We start from the raw sequence: 23,820 nt of genomic DNA on the forward strand, positions 1-23,820 counted from the left end.
TTGCACATAATGACTAGCCGGATTGAATTTATGAATTATTTTATGAGAAATCTCTTTTACTTTATTTGGTAGAAAACAACTATGAGGAAGCATCCATAGCTTTGTCTTATTATGAAGCATGGATATTCTGTAGTGAGTGAGTGACGCAGCAGTGACGCGGCGCGTCTCTAATAAGGATCCGCTCAGTCAGTAAAGCGCAGGTCAAACACACCACAACACACAGACTCACTCCCTGACACTTTATATCATTCGCCCCGCCATGGACTCGGACGAGGGCTACAATTATGAGTTTGATGATGAAGAGGAGGAGGAAGAAGAGGAGGAGGAGTGCAGCGTGGACAGCGGAGAAGAGGAGGCCGTGGATGACTCGCTGGAGCTGGGCGAGGTGGAGCTGCTGGACCCCGCGGTGGCCGGAGGAGAGCCCGACGACTGCGCGGATACCGGCGGCGGCGGCGGCCCAGGGCCCGGACAGGAGGATGAGGACTACCGCTTCGAGGTGTTGACCACCGAGCAGATCCTCCAGCACATGGTGGAGTGCATCAGGGATGTCAACGAGGTCATACAGGTAGACAATGAGCCTGTTTACCAGGGGTTTTCCGAGAGTTTCGAAGTTTGTTTATATGGGGCTGTTAGCATTAGCGGCTAACTGATCTGACAGTACGAGAGGCCTATTTATACAAAATTAAGCGTTCGTGTGTGTAGTTTTAGTACTTGTGAGGTTTTATGGAGTGTTTTTATGCTTGCATTCTGACTGTCTTGTGTTTTTGTGGTATTTTTAGAGATTTAGGGTGCTTTTTGGTGAGCTAAGTTTTGCTAACGTGACCCAGTTTGTTAAGTCTGAACTTTAGTTAGTTGACAGCTATTAAAGATAACGTTTAATCGTATTTTGATCGTGTTTCTTTGATTGTAACGTTATATAAATGTATTGTTTATTAGGAGTTACCAGCGGGTTTCCTAGTTTGTTTATATTGTGCTGTTAGCATTAGCGGCTAACTGATTGACTACAGGCCGAATTATGCGAATTTTAACGTGCTTGTGTGTAGTCTTCATCTCCGTAAGGTTGTGTTGTGTTTCATAAAAGTGTATTTATGCTTACTTTCTAGTGTCTAGTGTTTTTATGGTATTTCTGGAGAATTAAAGAGATTCTTTGGAGAGCTGGGGTTAGCTAGTTTTGCTAGCGTGACCTAGTTTTCTGAACTTTAGTTGACAGCTCTTAATGATAATGGTCAAACGTATCGTGTTTCTTTGATGGTATTAAAATGTGTGGTGGATCAGATTGTAGTGCGTTTATGTTAGATTTTATTTTATGTTAGATTGTAGTGTGTTTATGTTAGCTTGACCTAGTTAGCTGAGGCTAAACTTAAGTTGACAGCTCTTAAGGATAACATCTAAACACATTGTGGTTCCTTAATACTAGAGATGGGTATCGTAAAGGTTTTAAAGACATAACTACTTTCATCGATACCACTTATCGGGTTGGTACTTTAACGGTTCTTCTACTGGTACTTTTTGTAGTGTTTTTTTTTTTTTTATGAAAACAAACATCAAATTAAACATAATTAACAACACTTCATTTTATTATCACGTTTTTAATGTAAAAAAAAATGAAACCAATAATAGTAAAACAAATATTTTTTTTCTGTAAAATAATGTACAATGGTTTAAAGAAAAATTGCTCTGTTTTTAACAAATCCTCTGGATAAAAATCAACATGTTTGCCTTTTCTGGCAGCAGTCGGGATCTTCCCATTATTCCCATTCACTTTGAATGGGTGGCGTCAGCTGTTGCCGAACTGGATTGTGGATTCGTCAGTGCCGCTTCAGTGGCGTTGCTTGCTGCAGATGTTATGACTTTCTTAACTTCAAGCACCAATGGAAGCGTCAGCTAATCAGATCGCTGTATGCAAATACACCAGCTCAGACAATAGCCAATTGCTGACTAATTTCATTGGCCGACGCTGCTATGACTATCGCGTCAGCCCCAACTTCAGACACGCCCTCTGTCAAGAAGCCCCGTGTGGATGGGGCGTTATACTCGTCGGAAACACAAGTATTTCTCATGTGAGATTCCCAACTGTGCAGAGGAATATCAAATATTGCAAATTAGAAAAGATTGGCCAGTTAATTTACGCAACCGTAAGTAATGTTTATTCAGCAATAACTTCCGGTACTCATAGCAGAACCGTCAATGTCAGAATGTCAGAACTTATTGATACTTCTGTCTTTTATAATGTAACACCGATACTGAGAAAGTACAGAGTTTCGGTACCCATCTCTGCTTAATACTATATAAGAACGTGTTGATTGAAGTAAAGTTGGTTTCATATTCGCACATTCTGACTTTCTCCTTAGAATATAATTTCAAAAAAACAACACTTTTTTTAGCAGTCTTATTAGCAGCCAGTGACTATAAAAGTTCTAAATAAATAGTGCTACTGTTGTTTTGAAGTCATATTTACATTGAATTTTGTTCTGAAATCACAAGTATCATGGTAAACAATATAGGTAGTGTGTCACAAGTTGTCACTGAACGAATATGCGAATATGAAACCAACTTTACCTCAATAACATGTTGTGAGTCAGATGTTAGTGTGTATGTTATTTGTTTTAGTGCTGTATTTAGAAGGAAGGGTAGAGAAGCTCTGCCACTGCATGCTAATGCAACATAATTGTATGTAGAATTTGACTTGTTGTGTTTGCTAAACACTTACACAAAACATTTTCAGCTATTTGTTTCAGTTGAGAAAAAAACTCTGCACTCAAAAAAAATGATGTAAAACAACATCTATCAAGCAAACAAGCGTGTTTACATGGGCTAATGACAGTCACCGTTGGCTTTCATGTGTTTTGTTTGTGATTAGAGGAGGTCCAGCAATATAGGTAAAACTTTCATGCTCAAAGCCGCTACGTTGTTGTTTAGAGGAATATTGTTTTTGTAGTGTAGAGAAAAACCTAAAGTATCAGTTTTAGGTTATTTATAAGATGAAGTTGACGGAACAGAGCTTTTTTTAAGACTTGATTTAGTTAAACTGGTAAAAGTTATTCAGTTTCTCTTGGATGGAAAAACACCACCTAAAAACATGAATGACTATGAATTAAAAAATTTTAAAAATCTATTAAATGGTTTGTGTGAAATAGGCCTTCTAAAATCATTTTCTTTTACGGTTATTTTATTGCCAGATTAAATTTAAAATGTCATTATTTACTTGTTCAAAACCTACTGAAAGTATTCAGACCCCTTTAAATTGGTCACTCTTTATTATATTGCAGCCATTTTCTAAAATCTTATTAAGTAATTTTTTTTCCTCAATGTACACATAGCAGCCCATATTTATGGAAAAACACAGAATTGTTGACATTTTTGCAGACCCTTTTCTCAGTATTTGGTTGAAGCACCCATTTGGCCTAATACAGCAGTTTCTAATAATCTTTTCGGGAAAGATGCAACAAGTTTTTCACACCTGGATTTGGGGATCCTCTGCCATTCCTTCTTGCAAATGCTCTCCAATTCTTTCAGGTTGGATGGTAAACATTGGTGGACAGCCTTTTAGGTCTCTCCAGAGATGCTCAATTTTGTTTATGTCAGGGCCCTCGCTGGACCATTCAAGAACAGTCACGTAGTTGTTGTGAAACCACTCCTTCAATTTTTTAGCTGTGTGCTTGAAGTTATTGTCATGTTGGAAGGTAACCCTTTGGCACAGTCTAAGGTCCTGAGCACTCTGGAGAAGGATTTTGTCCAGGATATCCCTGTACTTGGCTGCATTCATCTTTCCCTCGCCTCAATTGCAGTCTTCCTGTCCCTGTAGCTAAAAAACAATACCACAGCATGATGCTGCCACCACCATGCTTCACTGTAGGCACTATATTGGGAAGGTTGGGAAGGTAATGAGCAGTGCCTGGTTTTCTCCACACATGTTAAAAGGCCAAAAAGTTCTATTTTTGTCTAATCAGACCAGAGAATCTTATTTCTCAACATTGTGGAGTCTTTCAGGCTGATTTTCATGTGTCTTGCACTGAGGAGAGGCTTCCGTCAGGCCACTCTGCCATAAAGCCCAGACTGGTGGAGGGCTGCAGTCATGCTTGACTTTCTACAACTTTCTCCCATCTCCCGACTCTGTCTCTGAAGCTCAGCCACAGTGATCTCTGGGTTCTTCTTTAAGTTTCTCTCACCAATGCTCTCCTCTCCTGATAGCTCAGTTTGGCCAGTTCTATGAAGGGCCCTGGTCATCCCAAACGTCCTATAAAGGTCTTATAAAGACAAGTGTGTGGCTTTCCTAATCAAGTCTAATGAGTATAAGCAAAACACAACTGGACTCAAATGAAGGTGTTGATCTTGAAGAAATGGACAGCACCTGAGTTAAATATGAAGGGTCACAGCAAAGGGTCTGGATATTTAGCACCATGTGATATTTTAGTTTTTCTTATTTAATAAATCTGCAAAAATGTCAACAGTTCTGTGTTTTTCTGTCAATATGGGGTACTGTGTGTACATTGAGGAAAAAATCGACTTCTTTGTGATTTTAGCAAAAGGCTGCAAGACAGAGTGAAAAATTAAGCGTGTCTCAGGTGATGTATTTTTTGTTAAACATTAAAGATAATATTGAGGAATGTTGGAAACCAGTTACCACATGGGACAATAATCGTTTTCAAGGTTTTAAAAACACTATTTTTTGTAATACTGTTCCTGAGGCATGTGTAATATTTTTTATTTACTTTTTTTGAGTTGTTTTTTTAGGACAACAGTATTTTCAGCAGATAAAAAATCTCCATAGATGCTGTTTTAAATTGTAAAGAAATCTGTTTTTGAAACATTAAGACGGCAGAAGTCAATAATTCATTTGAATTATTTAGCCTGACATGTTTACTGTAACAAAATACTATAAATCTGTCAAAAAATAAAAAAATGTTGTGTTCAGAGGGGATAAAAGTATTTATTTTTTACTCCGACATTTAAAAAGAATATATTTTAAAGCAGTGTGCACAATACTGTGAAGCAGTGAATTTTATTTATCCAACGTTATCATACTGTCAGAATCTTATACCAGCCCATGCCTAGTTACTACTGACTTCCATAATGTTTGTCTTTCTTACTATGGAAGTCTATGAATGCATGTTTCCAACAGTCTTCAATATACATTATTTTGTGCTCAACTAAACCAAAAACTCAAACTGATATGCAGAGTGTAAAGGGCGAGTAAATTATAACATACTTTTCATTTTTGGTGAACTATCCCTATCCCAAGAGATAGCTACAGTATATCAACTTGCTAACTTATAAAATAATTTTAAAAGATTCTCATAAAAAGTCCAGAGAATTGCATTGTCATTCAGAATAAAGTATGACTCCAAAATACCTCTAATTGTATTATTTTAAATGTTTACTTTTTAGTGGTTGACGTCAATTTTAGTATGCACGCCCGGTTAATTATTGAGTTTAATGAAATAAAAATTTTAGGAGCCCTTTAAATTATTTATCAAAAAATAAATAAATATGTCTGTGTATTTATATTGTTATTAGTATTAGTTTGAGAAATATACTATTATGTACAATACTAAAACTTTTCTGTCACATTTTGTTTGCCAAACTATTATTTTACTGCACATGAACAATATTTATTTTAATAATTAATAGTCTATTTGTAGTTTAATAGTCATATACACATGATCTGATTTCATAAACTGTGCTGAATTTGAAGTATTTATCCACAATATGTCAAATTTCACATTCATTACTGTGTTGTTCAACTATTTTAATGTGTGTCTGTGACTGGATTTGGTCTTTTTCAGAACCCAGCTACAATAACCAGAATACTCCTCAGTCACTTCAACTGGGACAAAGAAAAGCTTATGGAGAGGCAGGTTATTTTGCTTGACGTTCTTATAAAAGATTTCTTTGTGCTGATGAATCTGAATAAACCTCATGAATTGACCAGTGTCTTTCTTTATCTTCCTCTATATAACATATAAATGCTCTTGCAGGTACTTTGATGGAAATCTGGACAAGTTGTTTTCCGAGTGCCATGTCATAAACCCCAGCAAAAAGCCCAAAACGCGACCGATGAGCACACGATCCTCCAGTCAGGATTTGCCCTGCCAGATCTGCTATCTCAACTACCCAAACTCGGTCAGTCTATAAAGTGTAATGCCTCTCAGCTCAAGTATAATGTCTTCGTAATCACTGCCACTCCTAAATGCCCTTCAGATAGACCTTTGATAACAGAACTATGAAGAAGTCCATTGAAATGACTCCACTTAGTTTGCACAACTTGATGACTTATTGGATAGGAATGTGTTTTTTTTCCTCTCTCCTAGTATTTCACAGGTCTTGAATGTGGACACAAGTTCTGCATGCAGTGCTGGGGTGATTACTTAACCACCAAAATCATTGAGGAGGGAATGGGACAGGTCTGATTGCAGATTGAATCACCGACTACATTTTTCCTCCTATGTAAAATGTGTTTGTTCATATTGCATGCTTGTTTTTTGTCTTCACAGACCATCTCGTGTCCTGCTCACAACTGTGATATATTGGTTGATGATAACACTGTAATGTAAGTGCTATTCTGTGCGTGAAATTAGCCTATTTTTGGACTTATTTCCTATTTTTTAATGTTATGTTTTCATTTGTAGGCGACTGATCACAGATTCTAAAGTGAAATTGAAGTATCAACATTTAATCACAAATAGTTTTGTAGAGGTAAGAAGTTTGTTTGTGTTGCTTGCATGATTAGAGTCTGAAATACAAAAGACGTTGTTAAGACAAAGATACCAGATGCTAATATCAGTCCGTTAGTAAATCTATAAGTGGTTACTTTTACTGGGACATCAGTAATCTAACTATGTGCCTTAATCTGAATAAGACAATAATATGATTAAGGTGTTTACATGAGCTGCTTTTTGAATGATTGTTCCTTCATGATCCCGTTTTACATTTTATACACATAATTTAATTAACATCATTGCGTTACTCGCTATCCAAATGTCCTCCAGAGTTTCATGTAATTTTGGATGTTTCATTTTTAATTTATCGACTTTCACTGCAGTTTGGCACTTTCAGTTCATGTGAAAGTGGAACATTTCATGCATACTCCCCTGTAGAGCTGCACAATTAATCGTAAAAAGATCGCAATCTCGATTCGACCCCCTTGACGATCTTAATTCAGCATTTCTACGATTCTGTCAGTCATATTTTCAAGTTCAGGATAGAAGTAAAGGTGGCCGCACAAGTCTTCACATTGTTTTACATAAATTGTTCAGCAATGCAAAATCACATGTGACGTGAGCTGACCGTCAGCTGTTACCACAGTAACGGTGGGTGTGCATGCGCGTGCCTCTTAATGAAGTCTACTTTAGTGAACAGAACCTGCATAGGCTGTAAATAGCAGGTAATAAAATTTGTAAGTAACATTCAGTTTGTGGCACCGAGCGATTGTTTGTGAGCCGCGTGGGAAGTGAAACACTCTTAGCAGTGAAAATGAAACCGAAAGCGCACAGTGTTGCCAGATGTAGCTGACTGATTCCAGCCAAAAAGTATCCAAAACCTGCCGAAATTCTAAAATACCCACCCAGTCTTCTGTATCTACGAAAATCACGTCAGTGACAGATTTTAAACAGAAATTTACAGATTTTAAGCATGTATCTCAAACACAATAATTCAACATCAGAATTATCATCAGCATTAATGACCAGGACAAATCTAAAGTCTGTTCAAGTTCAAATTTAGCATTTTAACCTACAGTAGACCTACACAAAGCCTATTATTGCTTTACCACATGTTTGAGAATAACAATAATAAAACCCCACTTATAATAACCTTTATTTTACATCTACAGAATCGTGAGAAAATCGTGATCTTTATTTTAGGCAAAAAAATCGCGATTCTCATTTTAGCCAGAATCGTGCAGCCCAACCCCCCTGTGACAAACAAGATATTGGATGAGAGTATGAACTGCCGGAAGAGTTTTGTTTTAATGGAATTTGATACCGCACGCTGCACGGGGAAAAAAACTCTGTGTTTCGCAATGCAGGAGTCTATGTTCCTATACTGACTCAGTAGGTGCAGAGAATAGTGTCAATCAGCTGTGTGTGTGTATAGACTATCCTGTCGCAAAATGCGGCGAAAATCCTATATGATGGTAAAAGTTTGATTGTGGTGTTTTACATGTCTGTACTGCACTTCAATAATGCGACCTCAATCAGCATACTCCACATGTCTTAATCCGATTTCTGTTTAGCTCCATTATGACTTTAGTCAGATTAAATTAATCATAAAATCACTGTTTACATGGTAGACTCTTAATCAGGGTATTGTCTTAATCGGATTATTGGTGTCCATGTAAACATACTCGCGCAAGTTATGGAATAATATCACTTTTTTAAGCAGAAATACCAAGTCTTCGGAAAGTTCCGGGAGTCTCCCGCAAATGCATAGAGACTCCCGGATGCCAGCAAACAAGTAATAATCCCCCTGAAATTGCGCGTCTCCCTTCCGGTCCTCTAATAAGTTGCGCACACCTCTCACCCCTCACTACCAGATACCTCCTCGCTCTTCAGTTGCGCACACTTGCAAACACGGCCTCCGACCCCCCTGCTCTTCACATACATCTATTTGGCGGTTCATTCTGCAGTGGCGACTCCAGATTAATAAAGGGACTAAACCAAAAAAAAAAAAATGAATGAATGAATGAATAAAGCATTAGTAAATGTTGAACTATGATTAATAAATGCTGTACAAGTATTATTCATGCTTAGTCCATGCTAGTAAAAACATTAACTAATGAAACCTTATTGTAAAGTGTGACCGTTTTTACATATTAATATTATGCATATTATTTGTTTATTATAAAACAAATGGTATCAGACTTGTTCTGGTTTCAGTGCATTCATAGGTATGTAGCTTTTAGTGATTTGTGACATGTCTGTTGATATTGCATGCATTAATACAGCGTTTCTCAAGCACATTCCTGAAACACAAACCAAACACCTGATACAGATCATCAGCTCATTAGCAGAGACTGAAAGACCCGTAACAGGTGTGACAGACAAAGGAGACACTTAAAACATGTAGTGTTGGTGGTCCTCTCAGTACGTGGTTGAGAAACACTGCATTAATACGGAAATTTGTTTTGAAGTCTTTCTCATTGGTAATCTCTGCTCTTCAACAGTGTAACAGACTGTTGAAATGGTGTCCGGCTCCTGACTGCCACCATGTGGTCAAAGTTCAGTATCCTGATGCCAAACCAGTGCGCTGTAAATGTGGGAGACAGTTCTGGTAAGAGTCTGATGCAGTGCAGAGCTTCAGTGCATCAGCAACGTCAGCTTTGTATCTAATAATAGTGCAGGGGATCAAGCTTAAAGGTGCTGTATGTAAGTTTTTACCTCGTCTAAAGCATAAAAACACAGTAATATGTTGGTAGATATTTAAGAAACATGAGAAGTAAATATTCTTGTTTATCTGAAAAACAATGCTGTAGTCAGATATTCTGCTTTGAAAATGTGCATTATGTGCCCGAGCAACTGTCTTTGTTTTTGTCCCTTTAATGCCACTGCCAGTTTAGCCAAATATATTTCAGCCTTGGTGGAAACAGCGTATTTCATTCATTCATTCAGTCAGGAAGACTCTCAAAATATTTTAATCTCAAAGAAATTTAAATACAGCCATTCAGAAGCACAGAATAGTGCACTTACTAGACTTCAACGAAATGGTAAGGTTTATAATTTAATTAAAACATAATAAACAGAGCTCGAAATTAAGCTTTTTGCTTTGTAGCACTGGTGCTCCTAACTTAAAAAATTTAGACACACCCACTAATTATAAGCACCGTTACTACGAGTTTTATACAAACAGATTTATTGCATTTGATATCAACTCTAATCAAAACAAACAAGCAAATGTGCTGTGTTCTCACGGGGGGTGTCAGCGCTTTACATTTTCGCAGTTGTAGCTTTCCCTGTCATCCCAAGGCAGAAGGCAATGACAGAGTGATTGACGGCTAATTTCAACCAATCTATTTGTGTTCAGTTCTAGAGCAGTGGGCAAGCATTACATGCTTTGTTTACTGCAACAAGTTGACAACTGTTTTAAACTATTCCTGAGTGCTGCGTTTCAAAAGCAAAGATGCATTCTGAGTGAATGTCTCCTAAATCCACGCATACAGTGAACATTTTGAAAAAAATTTAAATTAAAATTAAAAACCGCTCCCACAAAACAATTTTATGCAGTCGCACAATGCTCCCAAATACATTTTGAGCTCGCATAAAATTTCGGGCGCATATGCAACCAAAATAGTCACAATTTTAAGCCCTGTTAAACCTCTTTAACATTATTTAATGTACATGCAGAATCACTGATAGGTGCTGTTCACTGAAATTCCATTCCAAGCAGTTTATTTTATTTGCAAGATCTGAGGTGAACTATCTGCTGCTGCTTTCAGTAGTATGGCAATAAATGTCATGTGAAATGGCTTTCAAGCTCACGTTGTTAGCATTTAACACTGAATAAAGCACATGAGGTGTACCTGAGGTGATCATTGTCCGTTTTCTGTTGTTCAGCTGCAAGAAACAGAAGCAGTTTCTAAAAACTGAATGTCATGTTATTTAGGGCAAAAACTCCTTTTAAAATGGAAAATATTCTTTCTTTCGCGTTGTTTTTATTTAGAGCAGGATTTACATCAGCCCTAAATCAGCCTTCAGGCTCGACAGTCACTGCGCTTGCATTTGTTTTGGGTTTCCGCGTCTGCAATTGTGTTTGTTTTGAACCAAGTGTGCAATACCTAGTTCAACCACTGGGTGTCAAACTTCCATATTGCACCTTTAAAGGGAGAGTTAAATTTTTATTTTACAAATTCTGCCCTCATTTACTCACCAGTCCCTAAAAAAATTAGCTTTTACTTCAGTTTTCAGCTTTCTTTTAAACATCTTCTTTAGTGTTCAAGCACTTGAGGGTGAGATAATAGTGAGAAAATGTTTATTTTTGGGTGAGCTATCCCTTTAATCATTTGATGTGTGATTGATGATTGTATACGATTTTTTTTCTGTGGCAAATCCTTTTCTGCCGTGGTTTAATTCTGTTTGAAAGAAAAACATTACAGAGCTTTGAAATAACGGTAGGGTAAGAATTCTCTTAAATGCTTGTTTTTAAATGTGAATCCTTCAAAAATGGTAAAAGAATTTTATCAAAAGTAAACCCTAAACTGTTTTATATTTTTACTTTATGTATTATTTATTGCCAATAATGTATTTTTATTGTTAGAATTGATTATTATTAGGATTATAATAAAGTGATTTTTATAAAATGTTGTCAATTTGGTCTTGTTTTGCCATGAAATGAAGCTGATAAAGCAATAAATGCAAAACTTTCTCTCTCTCTCTTTTTCTCTTTAATGTGTTTTTATTTGATCAATAACCAGTTTTAATTGTGGAGAGAACTGGCATGACCCTGTTAAATGCAAGGTAAGTGGACTGCTAATTACTGCATTAGGCACTCACATTACGTTTAATTATCAATGTTATTATTGCATTGGATTTGATGAGAGTTTTTCCTTTTCTATAATATAATATTTTTACTCTTGAAGTGGTTGAGGAAGTGGATAAAGAAGTGTGACGATGACAGTGAAACATCCAACTGGATTGCAGCAAATACCAAGGTACTGGAATGTTACATCATTAAAAAGTAATGTAACGGTAAATGTATTAAATAATAGAAATGTATTAAAAACACCTAATGTAATTCTTTAAAACGTATTTTTAAAATAACAACAAAAAAAAAAGGATGAAGGGGGCATTGAAGAAGAATTCAAAGACTCTTGATGAACTCTGGGAGTCCTGCAAGAACGCTTTCTTTGCCATTCCAGATGTTTTTATTAATAAGTAATTTGAGTCATTGCAGAGATGTATAGATGCAGTTCTTCAAGCTCATGGGAGTCAGACACAATATTCATTCATTTCCAATGCAGCATGACTTTATATTCTATACTGTACATTATTTCTGTTAAATGATAAGACTTTTGTCTAAGCAAAGTCAGACCTTACTGTCCTAAATAATTAAAAATCAAGGCATGATCATATTTAATTTAGGTAAAATAAGCATAATCTGCGTAATTTGCCTTTCATATAAGCCACTTCTGATACCAAATGATCAGCTAGAAGGCAAGTTATTAATTGCTTTGCCTAAAACTTGTCAGGTAGTGTACATATAAAGTGAAGTGTCAGGCGAGGAGGAAAAAGCAGAGCGGAAAATAATTTCATTTTAATTTTGAACAGGTCTATGCGTTTGCATAACAAAACAAATTGATTTGCATGAATTTGACTAGCAATAACAAATAGTCCTACATACTAAAGAGTAAAATGTGTATCGTGTATTCCCCAAAGTTTCACTTTCACATTGAAACTTCTGTCAGTACAATTGTTTTTCAAATATTGAAATAATTTGATGCATATTTTCAGCTGTCATCAGTGACACCGCATACATGCTCAATCGATGCGTCAATAAACCTAAGCTGGCTATTCCCGGTTTTCCTAGGAATGTCCCAAATGTCATGTGACCATTGAAAAAGACGGCGGATGTAATCACATGGTGTGTCGAAACCAGAATTGTAAAGCAGAGTTCTGCTGGGTTTGTCTCGGCCCCTGGGAGCCCCACGGCTCAGCTTGGTGAGTCCCCTCATAACCGCTCATGTCTTTTTAAGCACATTGTTTGTTCATTATAATAACATGTCTATTTCTCTCAGGTATAACTGCAATCGCTACAATGAAGATGATGCAAAAGCAGCCAGAGATGCTCAGGAGGTAATTTCAGTCTTCATCTTTAATCTCAAAGCTTGTTTTTCTTACAGCATCACATCAGTGGAATTTGATACCACAATTTGTTAGAAGATGTGTATATTTTAAGTCATTTAAGTTTAGTTTTAGGAAATTGTGAACACTAGGCTATTTGATGTTATTATTGTGGTTGTTTTTTGTTGTTCATTTGAGTATTGTTTATAGTTTGAATTTGTATTTTTGTTGGTATGGCCTTTAAAGGTTCATGACACACTGGAGAACTTTTTTTTATATATTAACAGATTTGTGTGTGTTGAGCATCAGTTAAGACAATGTTAGCACCTGTCAGATTTAATTGTGGGGAAAACTGGATAATTTTGAGCTTTTGTCAGCTAATTTCAGCTTCCGGGTTTAAAATGATTTTTGGGGCGGGATCAAAATCGGCGATGTAGCGCAGTACTGCAAGTGCAATGATGACGCGTCGGTTTCTCATTGTTATTCAAATCAGAGTTTTCTTATCCTATGAAAAGAGCCGGCTGCTTAATTATTCATGAGACCTGCCAGAGTCAAGCCCGAGCTGAGAGACACCGCACAGTATTTAGCCGTTCATGAAGGCTCATATGCGTTTGTTTCCATCATCCACGGGGTTTGTTGCATGTTTTCCCCCGCGATCTTGTCAGGGCCGATCATACAGAAAAGCTGTGTGTGTGCTGCTAGCATTTTTGTCGGGAGAGCAGCACGAGAATTAGAGAATGGCGGACGCTGTCTTTTATCAGGAGTTCGTTCACATTCAGACACATCACTGTGCTGCTGTGTTCGCCTAAATCCTCCAGATTACCAGCAGGGTTAATGGTTAAAATAGACAGGTCAGGAGACCTGCTGCACTGAGTCTGCTGGATACGGGGATTGAGGGAGAAGTCCTCATTTATAGTGTTTACATGAACACACATCTTTATAATAATATAAATTGTGGTTATGTGTATATGAAATTTTGAATAACAAATGTAGCAGGGCATTAAATCACTGTTCATTTCTTTGCATTTTAACTTTGTAAACTATAAACTCATGCGTCTCCTCACGGTTTGTCTCATTTTGTGAGCTAACTGACAACAACAGTTATTCGCTCCCCTTTTCCCCTGCTGGCCACGCCTACTCCTGCCCGATGCTCGCGGAGCTCCACGCCCATCAATCATGCATCTTTTGAAAAAATTCTGAAGTAGACTTTAACCGGAAGTGGGGGGTGTCATGACCCTTTAACATCTGGCTAACGGATGACCAACTAGCACTAGGGGTGGCCTGTTGCTGAAGAGCCACCTTCCTGCAGATTTCAGTTGCTACCTATATCAAACACACCTGAACCAATTAATTAGGACCTGAACACCACGTGATAATTACAGGCAGGTGTGTTTGATATGGGTTGCAACTGAAATCTGTTGCAGGGGTGATAGCGTTCCGGCACCACGCCGGATTTCCGGCGTACTGTGGCTGCGGGGGAAAAAAATCAGGTTCACGGATATTGATCTGTCATTTCTCTAGATTCACAGAATTCACTCACTGCTGAAAGCGCCGGATTGGTTTTTATTAAGTGCCATTTTGTGTGCTCGTGAATCATCTTTTGAGTGTAGACGCCATGTAAATAAAAGATTAATTGTGTAATTTAGAGAGCTTTATAAATTATAACGGATCTTTGTGAGATCTCTATGAACTAAGATTAGTGACGCTTTTTAGTGATAATAAGAGGAGCGTGCTTTGCACTTTCCAGGCTATAATCCATTCAGAATTTGTATGAAACTTTCGTTTTCGGTACATATACGCTGATATGTTTTGGGAATGACATCTGCATATTTACGCTGGGTTTATTCTCGAAATAACGGTGAAGCAATAGACGGGACAAAAATATATTTCCCTCTTCTCCTTAAACAACTTAGTGTTTCAGCTATGAAATAGTTCAGTTTTGTATGTAGCCTAATGGCAAAGTGTTTATATTTAGTTTCGTTTTTTATTCAGCTTATTTAGAAAAACGTTTGAAGCATTTTTTATTCGTTAAAAATAAGTTTTTTTTAACGAACAGCGCCCAGCGGAAGACCATCATTGTCTGTTTGATCAGTTTGCCTTCTCAGATCATCACGACTTGCCTAAAATAAAAGATATAAAACAGTTCAAGTATAAAACAATAGTAGCTTAAACGTTAAAGAATGTGTGCTATTAGGCGCATAGTTTGCTTATAAAAAGCTTGCAGGACATCGAGGCGCCAGAGCAATCACTTGCATTTTTTCAGTGGGAGCAATTTAAAGTTATCCGTCATTTTTGCTCACAAAGTACGAGTAATACATCAAAAAACGTTACAGTGTTTTTATAAAATAAAGAAAACCAAAATTATGCGCTTTCTGTCGTCTGATTTTTGAACAGGAGCGCTTAACAAAATGAAGCAAAATGTATATGCTTCACAGACATAATAAATATATTTATAGAAAGCTTTAAATTATTACTTAACGAAATAAAACAAATCGAAAACAAAAAACTCCTTCATGTAATCCGTAAAGATGAATTTCTTTCTAAAGGCGAGTCCAAGAGGAGATTGCCAGTCAGGATCTTTACGACACTGTCTCAGAATAAGTAAATAATAGATTAAAATAATAAATAATAAAATAAAAAATAAAATAAAATAATAAATAAATAATTAAGATATGTCCTTACTCTTTCCTCGACACATTCATTGTTATTTGTTTTTGCCGGTGCTTGGGGCGGGTTTTAGCTTATTGTGTGCGCTTGAACGCGGTTTCACAGTAGCAGTTTTAACATGGAGTGACACGACATCTGACGTACAGATGACACTGGCACAGTCCGGTTTTCCACTGTCATGTGTCACTCGCTAGTGGCATGTGTAGTGACCTGTGTCACTCAGAGTGTCGCGCTGCATGTCACTGCAGTGACATCGACACCCGGCGAAGCTTATGACATTAATTAACACGAGCAAAGCCATATTTAATCATTACGCGACTTTTAACCTAATTTATCGAGTCGCAAGTTAGTTTATTTGCTGAGCTACTCCACGATATTTTAATTTAAACGCATTTATTTTATGTATTCGTAGTCATACTTCCGTACGTAATATAGTCATTTGACAGTACATGTCAGTCAAATTTATTGTGGCATGCTTATGTATGGGAGGGGTTACACTTATCTGTTGTACTGTATATTATTGCATCCTGGCAGTTCCTTTGTTCCCTACAATATGGACATCTCTATGTTTTTAATTCATTCATTTATTTTATTATTTAACTTATTTTCATTTTAAGGTATTTTAAATAATATCCTTAAAGTTATAATAAAATGCATGTTGAAAACTCATAACATTTATGCATGTAAGATAACAGGTGTCATTTGCCTAATGATTTTTAAATATTAAAGCAAAGAGACTTATAAGATTAATGTGCTTATAACGTGCTTATACTGACACCTACTGGCACATGTCACAAGATCACTGACACTGGCATGTGTCACTGACATTACTGGCATGTGTCTAAAAAGAGCCACTTGACAATAATGATGATCAGGGTTACACATAGGCTGTTAATATATTTGGGCCCAGGGGCCCACAAGTTATGTGTTAAAAGTGTGTTGCATACATAGTACCCCCACCCCTACTCACCTCAGGGGCAAGGAAAAAAAGTTCAGGCTCAGGAATTTTTTCCACTATCAGCCCTGCTGTTGGAAGGTGCCTCTCCAGTAACAGGGTTGGCCACCCCTGAACTAGCCTTTGGGGTAATTTGGGTACGTTTACATTCTTGATGAATGCTGATTGAATTACACTGTCCCTTGTTGTGAAATAAGTAAACAAATAAATAAAGACTGTTTGTCAGTCCCTATATGCACTGCTACGTTAACAGGGTGTCTGTGGGATCTTAATAAATATTAAAAGTTAACCAATCTATATAGAGAAATTTAAGGCTCTTAAAGGTCCTGTGAAGTGCTTTAAAATGTGCACTTTTATTCTATGTTTGACGTAATCTCAACTGAAACACGAAGAGAGGGTAGGACATAATGTACTTTTAAAAAAAAGCACAAAAAAGCAGCCAGTAGCATTTCGTTTTATCACTGCTCTGCCAATGAAAATTTTTCAACTCAAGGGCGTCTTAAAGGGGGCGGGGCATGCCAGACACTAGAGAGCATTTGATTGGTCAAGTTTTGATGAGAAACTAAAGTATGAGAAGATGTGAAAAAAAATGCCGATCCATTCAGGCGGTGTTGACAAACTACAAGCTTTACATGTTAAATCAGTTTCATTTCTTCTAAAGGTGAATTTTATCAAAGTTTTGTAGCACACTAGCTTATAGATATCTTAAACTAACAATACTGATACTAACGTCTAAAAAACATTTTTTTTTATAGTTTCATGGGACTTTTAAAAAGTCTTTAATGCTTTTTAATAAGGTATTCAATTTTATATTTACTAGTTGTATGCTAAAGTTTGCCTGAATTTGAAATGCGAATGTTATGATGCAGCATAGGTTAGTTTATAAAATCCGTAAGATCCTGCTAGATTTGTCATCATGCTGATTTGACCAAGGCAACACCGTTATTCCCACTGTTTAACCTGCTGGAAGAGAGTGAATTAGCATTGTATGTAGAATCTTTGTACGTTTACATCACTTCCAATAGTTCAGCCTGTGCTTGTCATCGTTCCCACCCTTCTGCATTATATTGCACTGATTAGTTAACCCAAGCTAAGGCTCTTTAGTTGTGCTTTCTTACATTTATTATTTAGTAAATACTTGGTGATGTGACGTCATGTTGAGGCTTTGAAGCATGTATTAAAAAAATGATACATCTTGCAGTGAAGCAGTGTACCGGAGCTTGATTAATTTTGCCATAATCACATGATCAGTGATGTCCAAAGCGTCATTTTTACCCATACCCATGTGACTGCTTCGAATTTTAATTAAAAAGTTAAACACCCTCATGGGTTAGTAAAGTGTATAGTGAGAGATTAGGTGTTGATTACATACATTTCTGCTGTTTCATAGCACTGTACCTATCCCAAGCAGCAATAATTAAAATAAAATACAATATAGTAATTTATAGTAAAACGCTTTTAAACCATACTAAAGCTTATTATTGTATTATTTACAGCTTTTTTTTTTAAATGCCACAGCATATTGTAGTATAGTGTGTGACAGAGGCCAGCTGGCGAGTTCAGCACAAAACCCTTATTCCATTGCCTCTCCTAAGAACATTCGCGTCTTATGCAGGAATCGCTGGTTCGATCCCCGCTCAAAATTAGTAGGGACTGGTTGGAATACGATATTTTTGAATACCTTGGATTTTACTACAGTCATCACTGGTGTATAACATGCGTTATACGTAAAACACTACAGTAATTGGGTAATTTGTTTATATTACTATTGTTATATTACTACATGATTGAGTTGGTCAGTTATGTATATTTGACATTTTTGCAACACAATGCTTTCCCACACTTTAACCAGCAGGGTTCCTCATTGAGCTCTAACTCGAAAGCTTCATAAAGAGTTAAAAGGTTCACTGGTTCAGAAAGCTTCGTTTCACCATCACTAAATATACTGCTAGTTAAATAGTAGTTAAAATGTCACCAATGTAGCTGGTTAAAACCTAAAGGGATGATAAGGTCTTAATATATGGTAAGAGTCTCAGAACAGATCCTAAAAGGTCTTAAATTTAATTGAAGTGAGATAAATTAATTGAAATGTTTCTCTTTAGATAAAACTGATGTTGCCAAAGTTTTCCTTTTTAAAAATTTAATTCGGAAAAAGGTAATAAATAGCAGTTTATTTGATAATATCGCAATTATTTCAATTAGCAGTGATATTTATTGTGACACAATTATTGGGATAATATCGTATTGCTGGGACACAGCTCTTGATGTCAAGAACATTATTATTAATAATACCTTAAAAGTTCTATTCAATGAGCAATTGCTGATGATTAGGGATGCGCGATATAATTTTTTTGGAACTGATCTGATCCTGATACCAAAATTTGGAGTATCGACCGTTACAGATCCGATCCTGTTATTGTGTCCTTTTTTTAACCATAATACAGTTTCTATAGTTCTTGTGATAAAATCAAATAATATATCTTCTTTAGTAAAAAAATATCAGCTACGACACAATTTAACTTAAAACATTATGCTAGCTGTAAACTAGGCTGCATTATTTGAGCATTCGTTATGACATTAATCGGTTGTGGTCCAGCATATGTTTCCCTTTTTAATACAAAGATTTTTCTTTGAGCCACTATTGATCCAAATTATTGGGAAAAATAACCAGCCTTTTATTAGAGTCTGACATTTTTCTTTGTCAGGCTTTAATAAAAACAAAACTGTCTGAGGCCAGTTTTACTTGATAAACATTCCCTCGCCTAAACTCGCCATGAGTGAGCTGGAGAAAATGAAAGCACATCAGCACAGAGAAAAAAATCAGATGCTCAAGACATAATCTTTAAAATAATGACTTATATTAAACATGTAGCAAATATATAAGAGGCTTGCGATACAACAATTACAGTGAAGCATTAATTAAATCCTCATTTTCCATGGAGCTAAACAAATCATCCAGCCGCACAGTTGTGTTCATTGGTTATCTGTTTTTGTCTGAAAAATATTCTTTATGGAACAAATTTGGTTTGGCATAATTAATCTTAATTTAGATCGGATTTGGATCTGTACCAGCTGGCCGATACCCACAAAAATAAATATCCAGCAAAAATATGCAGTATAGAACCGATATCCGATCCAAGTATTGGGATCAGTGCATCCCTACTAATGATTATTTTTTACAATTCTACTAGCTTTTTATTTGCAGAAAAACATTTTCTTTTGGTTGATTTGAGTATCGTTATCAGATTCTGTCATAGCAGTACACACGTCTTGGTTTATTAAATCCATTAATTGATCCTTTGTGTAAAACACTGAATCTGTCAGCCATGTTAATCTGGGGAAATTAACGTCTCTAGTCACCTTTGTCATTTTAGTTATAGTCAGAAAGACTAAAAATAGCTGTAGCAGGAAAGCATGACTTCTGTGGCGGTGTGGCATAGATCTGGTAACCACATGAATGCTAGTACACTGCTGTTGTCTCCACTTTTCAGCGGTCCCGTGCAGCCCTTCAGCGATACCTCTTCTACTGCAACCGCTACATGAACCACATGCAGAGTCTGCGCTTCGAGCACAAGCTGTACGCGCAGGTCAAGCAGAAGATGGAGGAGATGCAACAGCACAACATGTCGTGGATCGAGGTGCAGTTCCTGAAGAAGGCCGTGGACGTGCTGTGCCAGTGCCGCTCCACGCTCATGTTCACCTACGTCTTCGCCTTCTACCTCAAAAAGAACAACCAGTCCATCATCTTCGAGGTGAGCGAAATATCCGCTTCTGCTCAAGTGTAAAAAATTTTCAGACTGTTTCGTTTTAACCTTTAAAGGTTTAAAATGCTTTGAAATGTGCGTTTTTTATACAATGCTTGATGTAATCTCAACTGAAACACGAAGAAAGGGTGGAACTTTGTGTAGCTCATCCCCTTTTTAAAAAAACAGCTAATAGCGTTTTGATTTTCTCACCTCTCTACCACTGAGAGCTTAAGTCAGTCCTGTCCAAACTCAGTCCTGGAGGGCCGGTGTCCTGCAAAGTTTAGTTACAAACTCAATCAGACACACATGGGCTAGTTAATCAAGCTCTTACTAAGCTTTCTAGAAACATCCTTGCAGGTGTGTTGAAGCAAGTTGGAGCTACAATCTGCAGGACACTTGCCCTTCAGGACCGAGTTTGGACACCCCTGGCTTAAGTGCATCAAATGAGAAGCGTATTTAAGGGGGCGGAGCATGTCAGATACTAGAGAGCATTTGATTAGCCAATTGACCCATATAGACAGAAAACCGCTAATAACAAGTATAAACAAGTAGCACAATAAAACTTTTTGGCTTAACTTCTGTTAGATGCCTTCTCCCTGACTGCGATAGAGTGCATGATGGTCGGCACTCTGTTGCCGGGCTGTCAGAATCTCTGTAGCTGGCTAGGCAGAAGAATGATATTTATTTATGTATTTATTTATTGTTATTCAATGAATTAAATATCAGAACAAAGAGTTCCATAAGCTAAAATGTCTGATCATTGTACTTATTACTGTTTACATTACACTTACGTTACCAAGCCAACAACTGGGACATTTGTATTACATTCCAGAGTTCCCTTATGAGTGCAATATATTGTAACCTGACCCGGACCCCACTGAACCTTTAAAATATAGACTTGGCTTACTCACATGGGTCCTGTGAAGACCTCTAATGCATACAAAGTAGAAATTAACTACTGAAGTCAATGGGTACTGGTGTCCAACATTCTTTATAATATCTACTATTGTGTTCACCATAAGAAACAACTCATAAAGGACTGAAACAATTGGAGGAAGCATAAATGATTGCATGATTAGAGTTTTTAACTAAACTTTCCCTTTAAGTGCATGTTTTGTATGTTTCAGAACAATCAGGCTGATTTGGAGAACGCTACGGAGGTGCTCTCGGGTTATCTAGAGAGAGATATCTCCCAGGATTCTTTGCAAGATATCAAACAAAAAGTTCAGGATAAGTATAGGTGAGATTTTACTAAATATAATTTCTTTGTGTGTTTGTGTGTGTTTTTTTTATTCTGTTTTTATTGTTTGTGTTGTTCACTGCTATTTTTTTTTTCTCTATTTGTTCTAATACTTTTAATAGTTGTAGTTGGCTTCTATTTTTATATTTATATTTTAGTTTTAAGGTTTAGTAATTTTGTGTGCATTTTAAAATCGATCTGTCAAGCACCAAACCTTTTAAATCACATATTATTAGGGGTTGAACAACTTTAGATTTTTGGAAGTGGACTTTTATGTTGTCAAAGTCGAGTTGATGTCGACTAGACACTAGTGATGTCATCAATAAAATACAGGATGCAAATGTTTTGCAACATGCCACAATTTGCGATTTATTTGCAAGAAATTTATACACACTATACACACTATTACCTATGACTAATTTTAGTGCAAAACCAATGCATTGTCAACACTTTAATTTTGTTAATAATGCAACATTAGCACCCGGGATAATTTTACTGCTAAATAAATGCAGTCAACATACTGAACACTGCACGCTCTAGTAAAAATGTAACAATAACAGATGCAGAAGTAATGCATACATCCTCAGCGCACAGATTCATTTGAATTTATTCATAACAACATAACGCACAAAAGCCTTATGCTGTCAGAGTCCTGCTCTGTAAGCTCAGTAAGCAAGTTGGGCATTTTTCACAATTAGTGGCCTATCAGAAGTCTCCTCGCTGCTCTTCTTCACTGTTCACAGGAGATGCTGTTTATACACGCTATGAAGTTTGTCACACCTCTAGCAACTGTGCGGTTTCTGCGCGCTTCATTGTTCAAAACATGTCATAGCGTCTACGATTTGCAGAGGACAACAGCCAATCACATGACTTTTCCAGGGTTGCATAAGCGTGATTGGCTAGCATCTGCTATAGCAGGGGTTCTCAACCTCTTTCATCGCGGGCCCCACTTCTTTCTCCGATCAATTTTTGAAGGTCCACCTGTCTGACATTTTCTTTCAAATGTTTTTATAAAATGCCACTTCAGATATGAATGCAATTGTACCAAATACCAGAAGTGAACCGCCAACTGTACAACAAACTTTAGTTTTTAGAACGATCGTTTGTGTGCGTTTGTCTTGTCTTTCAGTTTAAGTAAGTAATAATAATGAATTCACCTCCGCCTATGACGGCGATGCCATCGTCCATCGCGATGTTTCACATTAGACATCGTACGATGCCAAATTGATTGACATCGCTTACCCCAGGGTGAACACAAACCAGCTGAGGGGGTACAATCAAACTTTGGTTCGGACCAAGTGTGAAAGCACCCTTTAAGTTCACATGAATCTTTGACACTAAAAAAATTACTTTTTAAAAAGTGCTTCATATGATCTGAGAAGTTTCATTCAGCTTTGTGTGTAAAGCTGCCATGAAGTTCAGGTCAAACCACATGATGTGCGTAGTGCGACATGAAAGTTGACTAGTCTTGACTATGTATGTACAGTACAGACCGAAAGTTTGGGCACACCTTCTCATTCAAAGAGTTTTTTAAATTTTTTTTTAATGACTATAAAAATTGTAGATTCACACTGAAGGCATCAGAACTACGAATTAACACATGTGGAATTAAATACATGACAAAAAAGGTGTGAAACAACTGAAAATACTGTATGTATGAGCGCGTGCGCGCGTGCGTGCGCGCGTGCGTGCGTGCGTGCGTGTATAATGTTTTCATATTTTAACTTCAGTTTCTTCTGTTCTATTTCTGAACACTAATAACTGTCAGACAGGTTTATGTATTAATATAAACAGATGTGCTTGTTGACTCTAACATCTGTTACAGTGCATAATATGAGGTGTTGGTAAACCTCTGTCAATGTTGTGCATCTGTCAGAGAAAACTCTAATCAAACAGAGTGCACTGGCAGAATTTGAAAACCCAAATACTTATTTAACTATACACTTCATTATATATAATGGAAAGAGTATGTAGCTTTAACCGTATGTAGCTGTTGGGAAAAATGTTGAGAGCTTCTGACCCAAGGCCTATTTCTTCTCTGGTGTTTAGATACTGTGAGAGTCGGCGGCGGGTGCTGCTCCAGCACGTTCACGAGGGCTATGAGAAAGACTTGTGGGAATACATTGAAGACTGAGCTGAACTCTGCTCTGCCGTCGCCATCATCGCCATGTCGCATCCTCTCTCTCTTTTTTTAACGTGACATCTGGATCTTTTCTTATTATTTAGACTTTAAGTTAATTTTACTGAAATAAAAAAGGTAGAATATTCAAATAAAACTCCTACGTCAGTATTGCAGTCTGTAAGAGTTGATTGTCAACGCGGCACGGAAATGTATTCCATGTCTCCATGTCTTTTGGTGGAGATGCTTGTCGGTTTTTCATTATTACGTTTTTATTTTCGTCTGAATTGTTTTCATAGTCTGAGTTCAGATTGGCTTGT

The 23,820-nt window shown here is 36.9% G+C and overlaps 2 protein-coding genes and 1 long non-coding RNA gene across 4 annotated transcripts in view; 2 read left to right on the top strand and 1 right to left on the bottom strand.

Moving 5' to 3' along the window:
- Window positions 1-23,820, top strand: part of plekho2 (pleckstrin homology domain containing O2) — a 189,209-nt gene that overhangs the window by 105,528 nt on the left and 59,861 nt on the right. The window lies entirely within an intron of this gene.
- On the top strand, window positions 199-23,652 carry arih1l (ariadne homolog, ubiquitin-conjugating enzyme E2 binding protein, 1 like). Of its 2 annotated transcripts, NM_212923.1 has the most exon segments (14): window positions 211-565; window positions 5,787-5,854; window positions 5,979-6,123; window positions 6,312-6,404; window positions 6,495-6,550; window positions 6,630-6,696; window positions 9,164-9,270; window positions 11,408-11,450; window positions 11,573-11,644; window positions 12,520-12,650; window positions 12,728-12,785; window positions 19,887-20,147; window positions 21,269-21,381; window positions 23,431-23,652. In NM_212923.1, coding segments are annotated over 14 exon segments (1,605 nt in total). In that variant the 5' UTR covers window positions 211-259; the 3' UTR covers window positions 23,516-23,652.
- Window positions 9,370-16,811, bottom strand: LOC147835924 (uncharacterized). Its single transcript, XR_015495404.1, has 3 exons — window positions 16,468-16,811; window positions 14,009-14,188; window positions 9,370-13,011 (listed from the first exon to the last, which is right to left on the bottom strand). It is a non-coding gene; the product is annotated as an uncharacterized LOC147835924 (long non-coding RNA).

The sequence above is a fragment of the Danio rerio genome, chromosome 7, assembly GCF_052040795.2.
Source record: "Danio rerio strain M-AB ecotype USA chromosome 7, GRCz13ab, whole genome shotgun sequence".
NCBI lineage: Eukaryota > Metazoa > Chordata > Actinopteri > Cypriniformes > Danionidae > Danio > Danio rerio.